Below are 12461 nucleotides of genomic sequence, written 5' to 3'. Positions count from 1 at the left end.
AGCCTGCTCGTGAAATTAACGTGTAAGTGGCTGAGCACTCCACAGACACGTGTACCCTTAACGTAGTTCTCGGGGATATTCAGCGTGACACAGAGAGTGACAAGGCCGGCACTTTGAAATACAGGTACAACGGAAACAGGAAGTAAGAGTGAGAGAAAGTTGTGGTGAAAGAGTACAGCAGGGATCATCACCATCCCTGCCGGAGCCTCGTGGAGCTTTAGGTGTTTTCGCTCAATAAACACTCACAACGCCCGGTCGGGGAATCGAAACCGCGATCCTACGACCGCGAGTCCGCTGCCCTAACCACTGGGCCATTGCGCCTCCATCGTCAACTAATACAGCTGGTATTAAACAAAATAGCAGAAAATAGCTCCAGGTCTGCGAGAAAGCAACCCAATCTGGAGCAGGTGGTCTTCGATTTGACAAAAGAAACCTGTCCGTGTGTTTACACCTGCTGGAATTAAGCAGTGTATTGGAATTGTTGGATCTAAGAAGAATATGAGATATTTTTGCTACGCATAAGTTGCATTTCTTAGATCATATAACTTATGTTTCTCCATGATTCTCCACTTGAATTTATGCATTAGGTTGTTCCAAAAATAATGGCCGCTCTTCATGTTGTATTTTGAAACGCAATTTTATCATAGTATTTTAATTATATTTTAGGTGAATTTCGGCATAGTTAATAAGTGATGTATGCTCTTTAATAATTTCCTACTTATCTCAGAGAGAAAACAATCTTAAAGCATAGGTGCCCTTAATTATGAACATGGCAAAAAAGGCCCCTCGCTTACTTTTCTTGCATGAGTTCAAGCTTGGGCACAATGCCTCCCAAACTGCAGCCAATGTCAACAGAGCATGGGGAGAGGGGTCCACTAGTGTGCTCAATGCTCTTTCTACGAAACACCAATGATCATTTTCTTGACCGAATAGTTACTTGTGACAAAACGTGGAGCCTTTATGATAGCCGTAAACGATCAGATCGATGACTTGATCGTGATGAGTCGCCTAAACATTTCCCAAATCCAATGTTGCATCAACAAAAGATTGTGTTGACTGTCTGGTGGTCTGCAATTGGTGTTGTCCATTACAGCTTTCTGGAAGCCAATCAGAGTATTACAGCAGAGGTTTACTGCAACCAAGTCGCTGAAATTCATGCTCACTTGCAAAAAATGAGACCTGCATGGGTGAATCGGTGTGGCCCAGTTCTGCCCCACGATAATGCAAAACCACATGTTGAAAGAATGACGCTGCAGAAACTAACAGACTTGGGATACGAGACTTTACCACATCCTCCATATTCCCCTCTGAATTCATTTTTCACCCACTGACTACATTTTTAAAGCATTCAAACACATTTTTAAGTGATAAAACTTTCAGGCCCAATCCACAAGTGGAGTCGGCTTTCAAAGATTTCTTAGAATCAAAGCCAATACGTTTTTATCAACGAAGCATAAATAATCTCGTGGATCAATGGCAGGGATGCATAGATGTTCACGGTTCATACTTTGACTAATCAAATCATTTCTATTGTTAATTTTTCCAGAATAAAATTATATTTAAGAAATCGGTCATTATTTTTGGAACAACCTAATGGTATGGAGCTGGCCTTCAAACTCCATGCGTGGCTAGCCAACTTAGTTGCATTACTTTTGTCGATGTGGCGGAAAGAAGATAGGTGGTTTGCATAATATTTTTATAATTCTTCTTCACATAACCCGACGTAATTCATCTTTTCAACCGATTCGTCTGGAAGCGTTGCTGCTCCTTCTGCTTTGCATATGATGGACAGACATCATCCAGAAACTTAGGTCACTCACTGTAATCACTATTATTAAGATTAAAATAAAAAATTATCCCCTCAAAAATGCCATCTCTACTTATTCTTTCAATATATATTTATATGGATACGCTGAGAAGTATATATGTGCACGAACCCCTTCCACTCCAGAACTGAAAGAGTGTCAGGAATAGAAAGAAAATCTCGTTCAGTTCTCCATTCAGCCTACAAGTTTCAACTAACGTACATGCTAATTAACCGTTCTCAGAGTGAAATAGGTAAAGTGAACGTTTTCCCGACGCTATAAACACTTAAAGAGAAACAGTTAAACATTCTCTTGTAATATTATGACAATAATATTTGCATAAATCATTTCGTATATATTTATTGATTTCTCAATAGTTTGACATTATTCTGCTGACATTCTTTTGATAACAGATATCTTCATCAAAGTACTTCTCACGTGTGCCTATCGATCCAGTTTCGGAAATATCCGACGTCGCTGAAAGCACTGATATGTCTTTCACATTTATGTCCAAAAGATGTTACTCCTGCCAACACCATTTCACCATTTGATCTTGGACAATAAAGTGGACCACCAGAGTCACCCTACGAAAACACAAACAATATATCTATATATTGTTCTTGAAATTCACAGATGTTGAATTATTTTACGAAATATAATTTTTTGTTCAACATATACAACAGGGTACTTTTCTTATTGTGATAAACAGTTTTCTTTTCACTAAATTGAAAATGTGTCCGATATCATTGCATTAATACGCATACACACACGCGCGCGCGCGCGCACGCGCACACACACTCACATCTAAAAGTATGTTCAACAGATAGAGAGATGCATCAGTGAGATATTAAAACAGGTATATACTATAGTATCAATACTGTATACCTGGCAAGTAGATGCTCCACCTGGTCTGAAATCCCCGGCACAAAGAATTCCGTCAACAATTCGCATCCTAGATCTTCTTTTACAAACAGCATGGGGAATAGCTGGAAGGGCCACTTTATATAATTCGTTAGGGCTATTTCCTTTGACTGAAAGGAGTACAAATCGAGTGATGATTAATATCGATCAACAACAATTTAATTCAAATAAGAATGTTTGATGAAACTATATTGATACTTACAAAAGAGATTTCCCCATCCAGCAGCGATACATCTTTTATGATCAAATGTTTCTCCTGGATAGGCCATAGTTGCAAATTTCACACATCCTACTTCACGGACTGGTCTGCTCAAAGTCAATATGGCGATGTCGTTCTCTTCAAAAATAAAATAGGTATAAAATGGATATAAATGCCAGCTTGTTATGCATTAGAGGCGAATATATATGTATGTATGTCATATATATATATATATATATCTATATATGTATATATATATATATATATATATATATTATATATATATATATATATAATACATACATATATATATATCATATATATATATATATGTATATATATATATATATATATATATATATATATATATATATATATATATATATATGTGTGTATGTATGTATATATATATATACATACATACATATACATGTGTGTGTGAGAGAGAGTGTGCGCGTATGTGAAAAGGTCGAATTATATTTCATCCTTTACTTTGGAGGGCTCAAAAGGGCGATTTCTAACAAAAATACTTCATATTTTGCTGGTAGTTTACTGGCGTAGGATTTATGCGAATATGAAAATATTACTTATATATGATGTGTTATGAGAATTTATGGAAAGGTATCTAATAGAAACTCAATAAATTGAGAAGAGAAGTTTTTTAATGCACCGTACGATCGTTTCAAACAGCGATATTATCATGTAAATGCATGGTAGAAAAATTAAAACTAATTTGATTAAATTAAAGTAATTACATATCATTGTTCTTCTCAGTGCAACAAGTATACAACAGAAAATTTTTATTATTACAGTAGACTTGATGAATGAGATAGCAGATAACAAATTCGGATATGTGTATTTTATCCATATGAAACAATTGAGAACATGCTAAAGAATGTGAGTCTAGCTGTGTATAAACTAAAACTGATGCAGTTAACGGTTATTTGAAAATTTGAGTGAAAAAATGTTTAAGAGACGTTCCCTCTATAGAAGAGTAAGTAGATAAGTAATTCAAGCTCCAAATAAGTCATTCATTATAGGAGTTTAATAGAGGTGTCCAATGGAAAAGCATAATTATGTTTGAATGAGGATATCATTTGACAGTTTTAAGTAATATTAGATATGGTGTATATTTAAAAACAAAAATTGTGTGTGAGAATGTATTTAAACTAGTGGATGTATTTATATAGTAGGCTGCTAGAATGCAACGAGAACAAGAGTTAATAAAAATATTTCAAGAGCTACATATAATGGAAATGTGTTACTGTAAGAACTTATATTCATTTGTGCGTATTAAATATAAGGTAAAAAAAATTAAAATAGGAAAATTAGTTGTTAATATTACAGAATTAAAATAGTAAATATTTGCTGTGGATATAAAAATTAAAAGAACGTTCAGAGGTATAATAGATATTGTAAGACTGAAAATTAATAATGTAGGGAAGATAATAAAGCTAGGAAGAGTTAGAAATTTTTAATAAATATTATAGTTATTGATATTTATTGGGTTGACTATGATTGATTGATTGATTGATTATAGTTTCAGCTCATGAGCTGTGGCCATGCTGGGGCACCGCCATTTGGTATTGCTACATGGTTTTACTTCACGAATGCTTTTTAGCAACTGCCATTTGGTGCATGAGAGAGTTCGATGCAGCTGCCCTCATCTGCACCTCCTGCCGTGAAGTTGGTTCATCTGGGATACCTGACAGGAAGAGATCCAGTTTCATTTTAAAGACATCTGCATCCACCCCATGCAGGTCTCTTAGGTTCTTCGGGAGGATATTGAAGAACTGTGGGCCTCGGAAGCCCAGGCTATCACAGTATCTTGTCCTACATCTTGATGGCAAATTTGGAGTCCTATGCACCACGCAGTGGCGCCCAGTTCTGGCATTTGTGTAACTCTCGATGCCAAAGTTTGGGACAAGTCCCTCCAGGATCTTCCAGATGTATATTATGGCATATCTTTCTCGCCTACGCTCCAAGGAATAGAGTTTTAATCTCTTGAGTCTTTCCCAGTAGCTTATATTCTTCATAGAGGCTATCTTCTTCGTGTAGCTACGTTGGATCGCCTCAAGTTCTGTGATCAACTTGACACTGGATGGTGACCATAGCTGAGAGCAATAGTCAAAGTGGCTTAGGACAAGTGTCCTCCAGAGGACCATCATGGTTTCTTGTTCTCTTGTTCTAAAGGTTCTGAGAATCCATCCGGCCAGTCGTCTACATTTCATTGCCAATTTAGCAACATGTACACGAAAGTTTGCGTCATCACTCGTGTAATACCCAGGTCACGCACTGATTGTGCCTCTGGGATTGCAATTCCTCCGGGTCCAGGTATTCATTGGGTATTGCATTTAGTTTGCATGCTGATAGTATAAAGCTTGAAACTTTTCAGATTGAACTGCATGCTATTCTTTTCAGCCCACTTGTATATTTTGTCCAGCTCACATTGCAGGCGTTTAGTGTCCTCAGGGTTCTGTATTGCCTGTGAAACTTTTGTATCATCTGCATAACTTGTGATCGTGGCTCTCTGCGTGGCTGAGGGCATGTCTGAGAGGGCCATTATGAACAGTAGTGGTCCCAAAACAGTGCCCTGCGAAACACCGCTCACTATTTGCGTGTTAATGGAAGTGGCCCCATTGGCTACTACCACCTGAATTCTATCTTTCAGAAAGTCATGAAGCCATTCTCCCAGTTTTCCAACTATGCTGAGATCACGCAGTTTGTGACATATCATTCCATGATCGACTTTATCAAAGGCCTTTGCAAAGTCGAGATATATCACTTCCACATTTGAGTGGTTGAGCAGTCGTTTCAGCACCCAGTCATAGTGTTGTAGGTGCTGAGTTAAGCAGCTTCTCCCTGGTCGGAAACCATCTTGGGTGTCAGCAAGTCATTTTCTTCAAGGAAGGTGATCAGTTTCCTTCTGACTATTCGTTCCATGACCTTGCTGATGTGTGAGGTCAGAGAGATAGGTCTGTAGTTCTTGGCCTCCGCTCTGCTACCTCCTTTATGAATAGGGCATATTTTACCATCCTTCAGTTTTCTTGGAAGTTTGCCAGCTGCAAGGAAGCTCTGAAAGAGGAACTGCAGTGGTCTTGCTAGGACTCTGTTACATACTTTTAGGAGGATTGCCGGGAATCCATCGGGGCCAGTAGCTGAGTCTGTTTTCATTTCATCTATAGCCTTTATTACATCGTCTTCCTTCATATTGATGTAATCAATCATCGCCGCCTCTGACCCCATATCTACAGTGGTGAAGAAGTCAGTTGGATTGCTGATTTGGAAATGCCCAAAGGGTGGGGTGAAAACACTCTTGAATTGCTCATTCAGTATTTCACTTACCCTCATTGGTTTTCCTGTGAGTGTGCCATCCTTTTCAAGGAGTGGCCCTATCCTACAGTGCACCGTAGCTGTTTCTTTGGCATACCTGTAGAAAGCTCTGGGGTTAGATTATATGTTGTCTATAGTCCAGGCTTCTATGTCTGTTCTTTCCTTTTCATGGAAGAGTTGCAGACATTTTTCAATTTCCAACAGTTTTATTTTCAGGCGGGACTTTTCACTGCTTTCAATTTGTTTGTTTAGGCGATTTGAAATTTTTGTACGCCGTCTCATTAAAATTTTCCTCTTTCTGTGGATTTTTTCTTGTGTACAGTGGCCTTTCTCTCTGGGACACATTTGTAGCATATGGCTTGTATTACAGACATGAATTGTTGAAGTTTCACGTCGATGTCTGGCGAGGAGGACATTCAGGCCAGTTGTTTGAGGATCTCTTTCTCAATTTGTTTCCAGTTTGCCTTATGGAAGTTCAAGCTGGAAAGATTCTGAGGGTTTCTTGTAGGCTGCATGTCCATGCTTTCCTTTTATGTATTAATAAAAATGTGAGTTAAGAATTTAGCTTGGCATAAGGTGAGAGGGAAATATATAGTAATATTATGTAAGTAATGAGTGTTTAACTAATGTAAGCTTATTGTGCATTGTATATAAGAAAAATAGTTTTTATTTGTTTATGGAGTATGAAATATACAAAAATAATTTATATATAAAAGGAGACTTATAATGGAAAATAATTCATAGTGTATACTGATTCATTTGCAGAGAACATATCCGCGAAATAGTATACTTGGATTTATGTATTCTAGCAGTTTTTCAAGTTGAATTATTTGAGGGTGTATATGAAAAGAAAGAACAGCGTACAAGACAAATAACCTTACATTGGGCTCGTATCAAAGTACGACAGGCTGAAACAAAGTATTTTATATTTCAAGGCTGGCAGCCAAGCCTGCCTGGTATGCGAATAAGAATCAAAGATGGAGTAGAGCAGAACCTCGGAAATTGTAAATAGCCAAGCGGGGTGTTTACCTCAGGCTACTTTTCAGGCCAAGGGCATCTTGATTATATGGATTTACTTTGCCGTTAGGAGGCCCACGTTAACACACGGAGGAACAATTAAAATATAACATATGTGTGTGAGTGTGTGTGTGAGTGTGTGTGCGTGCATGTGTGTGTGCGTGCGTGCGCCCGCATTGACTTTTGGTAAGGACACCGTATTTTTGTTAACATAACATACTGTGAAGTTGTGAAGACATGTGGTTTAGTTGTTAGGGTATATGGCACGCGATCGTAGGGTCGCGAGTTCGATTCCCGCAACGTGTAGTGTCCTTGAGCAAGACACTTTATTTCACGGTGCGCCAATCCTCTCAGCTGGCAAAAATGAGTAGTACCTTATTTCAAGGGGCCGGTCTTGTCACACTCTGTGTCACGCCGAATCTCCATGAGAAGTATGAAGGGATACACGTGTCCGTGGAGCGCTCAGCCACTTACAGTTCTTTTTTGCACTATCAGATATAATAACAACTTCTAAGTAAATGTTGTATCCTATCTTTGGTGTTAGCAGTGCGTTGTTTTCCTTTTCAATTATATCTTCTTTCTTTTATTCGTTTATTTCTTTCATTTGATTATAGCCATAGTAGAGCACTGCCCTTAGTCGAACAAATCGACTCCAGGGCTTATTCTTCGTAAGCCTAGTACTTATTCTATCGGCCCCTATTGCCGTACCGCTATTTTAAGGAGATGTAAACACACCAACATCGGTTGTCAAGCAATGATGGGGACACACATACACATACACACATACACACATACACATACACACAGACACACATACACATACACATGTTCATACACACATATGTACAGATGAGGATAGGCACTTTGAGCAAGTGCCTTCTATTGTTGTACGCGGCCAATCGAATCCCTGCAATTAGATTTCGTAGATGGAAACGGAAACAAGTCTACCATATGTATGTATGTAGGAATGTACATGTATGTATGTATGTATGTATGTATGTATGTATGTATGTATGTATGTATGTATGTATGTATGTATGTATGTATGTATGTATGTATGTATGTATGTATACGCATATATACATATACATCGTCGTTGTAATCCACATCACTATATTCTGTAGTAGTGACTACCGAGAAATGCTAATGCGGATATTCTTTGGCATACAACTTTAATTAAGATAAGAAGATCTAGAATGACTGAATAATGGCAGCTGGGATAAATACTGATGAAGAAATATCGGTGTTTAGACATTTCTTGCAGAAACACTAAAATGAAAACACCAAAACAATAGCTATGATATACTGACATTAAATTGCAGTGGATGAAACACTGATATTTACTGATAAATGGTGAGAAGAAAGAGAAAATTTATAAGAAAGTGTATGAAGATATTGTAATACTCACGTATGAGGTAGGGTTGGTGAACGTAATGTTCATGACTCATAATTTGAATAGCATTTGTTGTCTGAGGACCACGAATCCGCTTGTCGTTGGTACCAATATTTACTCTAACTTTTCTGACATGACCTTCTCTAAAATCAAATAGAATTTACATAATCTTTAACAGGTAATCATTTTACATCGTCATGTGCTTGAAATTCTCCTCGATACTAAAACGTTTGTCTATCCTTTATCGTATTATAACATATGTCTCTTTAAACGGCACTGTTATTATCAAAAGTCGTTGTTCATTTAAATACTATTATTCGAACAGTCTGTGTGTGTTACTAAAATATAATTCTATTGGTGTTGTTGGTCTGAAAGGTATTATACATACACGAACTAAAATGGGTAATTAACATAATATGTGAAGAATGGTGAAAGGCAATTATCGGACGTTTCTTGGAAACATAATGTTCAATGTGAATTGTAATCTGATATTAAAGCCAGTATATATGTTGGTATATACACTAAATAATTCTTTCCAAACTTTATAGGTGTTTACATCAATATATTACATCAAGTTATGTGAATTATTGATATAAAGACGTCAATATGTAGTGTGTATATACTTACAGACAGTGAGCTGCTGTCAATACATGTGTAGAATCAATCAAAGTACCACCACATAGACTAACCATGTTATCTGTGGGCTGATTAAATATTGTGAGATGGACAATAGATGGAAATTCGCAGTTAGCTGCTGGAGATCCACCGACGATCTGTTCGGCAGGTGCTGAAGGAAAATCAGAAACGAAAATATATATATATTTCTAGGAGAGTCATTCTTGAATGTCTACAATATATCTATTGTGATTTTAATGGTTGTAATTTTGTAACAATTAATTATCAGTTTGTAATTATCGTTTTTATAATGCTCAAGGAAACATTGAAAAATAATATCTGATTTATTTAATCGTTAATATAGTCACTATTCTTTTCTGTGACCTCTTTCTAATGCCACGTTCATAAAATTCCTTAAGTTTAGAAGTAAAATATGAAATTAACTCGTTTTTTAAGCTCAGCTCTGGAAGTAAACCTTAATCCACTCAAACAGTTTTGTAAATTTCTAAAGAGATGGTAATCTATAGGTGTAAGGCACGGAGAATATTGTTGGTAGAGCAGAATTTTCCAAGCATATATTTCAAGGACATCTTTGGACTTTTATGCAGTGTGAGGTCTCGCGTTATCATGATGTAGGATGACTCCATTTCTGTTTGTTAATGATGGACGCGTTCTGCTGTAACACTGCTTCCAAACGTCTTAGATGTCGGCAGTATATATTGGCTGTTATTGTTTGATTATGCTCAAGCAGTTCGCTATGAATTATTCCACTCACATGCTGCCAAACACTCAGAAGCATTCGTTTTGGATTCAGGCCACTTCTGAGCTGCTGAGCTAGTTCTTCATCATGACTGAGCCATAACGTTATTGCTTTACGTTATGGTAAAGTATTCACTTTTCATCTCCAGTAATGATTCTATTCAAAGAAGGCATTTTCAGTTCACGAGATTCCAATGAAGTGCAGCAGTCGACACGTTGTTTGTAACTGTCTGCAAAGAGACCATGTGGGACCCATTTTCCCACATTTGTCACTTAACCAAGCCTTTTCAATTCACGATCGATGAATGATCGTATGGCTCACAGTGAAGTCCATACTTAAATCTTGAACCGTATTAGTCTGGTTTGCTTCAACAGTGGCTTCCAATGCACCAGGACCGAACACACTTGGACGTCCTAATCTTGATTGATCCTGCAGGCTGAAGTCATCGTATCCGAATCGTTAAAACCATTTTCTGAGTGATCTTTCAGTCATTACGCTATCACTATAAGTGTTTTGCGGGAATTTTGTTTCTAAACTTGCATTATTTCCATTTTGAAATTTATAAAGAAAAGCGTTCTTTGCTAGGAGTGAACACGGAGCCAATATAACAACATTAATTATGACAAGCTTGAACAAATCTGAAAGAAAAGGAAAAGTAATTATTCTTCAATGATTTCGTCGCATTTCAACTAGAACTGAGAAGTTAAACACCTAAATTAAACTAGATATTTACTTTAAGAAAAATGGACAGAAGTTTCGCTACAATGTGATATATTTAAAAAATCAGTTTCAAATTATCTTTTCATATGAAATTAATGATTTAAAAATGTATGTAGAATTCACTGAAACCAGTATTAACAAAGATATCAACCGGAATGCAGACGACTTTTGAAGTTTCATCACGGAAAACCCCCTCGTCCGGAGATATGACTTACCAGCATAAACTGAAGCAACCGTAACAAGAAGGCAACACAGAGACAACATGGTGGCACTGGTGTAGAAAGATTGAACTGATGCTAGAGTTATGGAGAGCGTAGTATTTATAGATGAGTATCATTAGGGAACAACTTGGAGAAAAGAACAGCTGTAATCATCCATCAATACTCTAACAATATAGCAAAGAACAACAGAAAATGTTTTAATGTAAGATATTTTTTGTTGTCATCTAAAATCAATAAAAATTTTTTAATTATTTCAGTAAAGTATAGTTCTAATTTCTATTCAATACTTCTATCTTTTGAAATGTAATACTTGAAATTCGTATAACTTCAAAGCATTTCCAATATTTTATATGTATACATTAAAAACGATTACCTTTTGTGTTTTGTGTGATGAAATATATTTTATTGTGTTGACCATTCAGATGATTTCTATAGGGATTGAGCCATCCAAATATTATTCTACCACTCATCCAAATATTATTCCATCACCCGTAAATGTTGCATAGATATTTCCAGTTTATAAATATTTCCTGCAAAAATAAACAAAGGGATATACATTGGTATTTGTATCCTTATTTTGGTTGCTATGGTAATAACGTTTCGGCCGTTGTGCCCTTCAGTCTTTTTAAGTTTCTGTCGTATACCGTGACCATCACAGAATTTCGAACCGAACCGTGGAGCTATGGATCGATTTAATTTCAATATGCATATCAGGACTATTCTCCCATTAGTCATTCTTCTTACATGTGATGCTTCCTCTGTCCTCTTAAATCAAACTGTATAGTATATGTTTGCGTGACCAGGGATAGAACTCACGCTTATTAGCTTGGTCACTACACTTAACGTTTTATCAATACTTACATTCTTTGTACCGTTGTAGTGTAAGACAATTATGCAATGGAACCTGGGACTTTAAAACTAAATCTATTATGGCCATAAGTTAAATGTTCTCTCACTCTTAAATGAAGGTTCCTGTAAAGTGTTAAGTCTACTATTGATTTTCGAGAATGTCTCTCTTAAAGACCCCAAAAGAGCATGCTATGATGCCCAATAGTTGTGTGTATTCCGTCTTATATATTAGGTGTGAGAGAACAAATATAAAGGTGAGAGATTTCGACCCTTAGAAGGATAGAAAAACAGTCCTTATCGATCACATATTAAGGAAAAAAGAATTCAGGGATCTTTGTGAAACAAAGTCAAAAGAAAATATAAGAAGCAATACTTGAAGTTACGACTACTGGAAGAACCGCTGTACATGCAGTATATGCTGCAATAGGGTAACTTGCTTCGTAATCCTAACTAAAGGATGAATACTATATGAGAACCTTCATTTTAGAAAGAAATCTATAACCATAAAAAGCAAGGATTAGACATTCTAGTTTCAATTGTTAATTAAACTGCAGAACGTCAGTGGTTATAAGCGTTGATGAAATGTTATGAGTAATATAAGAGTTAGTGGAGCAAAGTTCCTTTTTTG

At 36.6% G+C, this 12461-nt stretch overlaps 1 protein-coding gene across 1 annotated transcript; it reads right to left on the bottom strand.

The window, feature by feature from the left end:
• Positions 1–2224: 2224 nt before the first annotated feature.
• Positions 2225–11046, bottom strand: LOC115213377 (CUB and peptidase domain-containing protein 2). The gene is made up of 6 exons (XM_029782321.2): positions 10979–11046; positions 9296–9455; positions 8684–8811; positions 2929–3063; positions 2691–2836; positions 2225–2389 (listed from the first exon to the last, which is right to left on the bottom strand). Exons 1-6 carry the CDS (start codon positions 11025–11027, stop codon positions 2240–2242), a joined length of 768 nt encoding a protein of 255 aa, XP_029638181.1. The 5' UTR covers positions 11028–11046; the 3' UTR covers positions 2225–2239.
• Positions 11047–12461: the final 1415 nt, after the last annotated feature.

Source organism: Octopus sinensis, linkage group LG6 (assembly GCF_006345805.1).
Source record: "Octopus sinensis linkage group LG6, ASM634580v1, whole genome shotgun sequence".
Taxonomy (NCBI): domain Eukaryota; kingdom Metazoa; phylum Mollusca; class Cephalopoda; order Octopoda; family Octopodidae; genus Octopus; species Octopus sinensis.
Note: the sequence above shows the minus strand (reverse complement) of the source record. Positions and strands in the feature narration are given on the sequence as shown.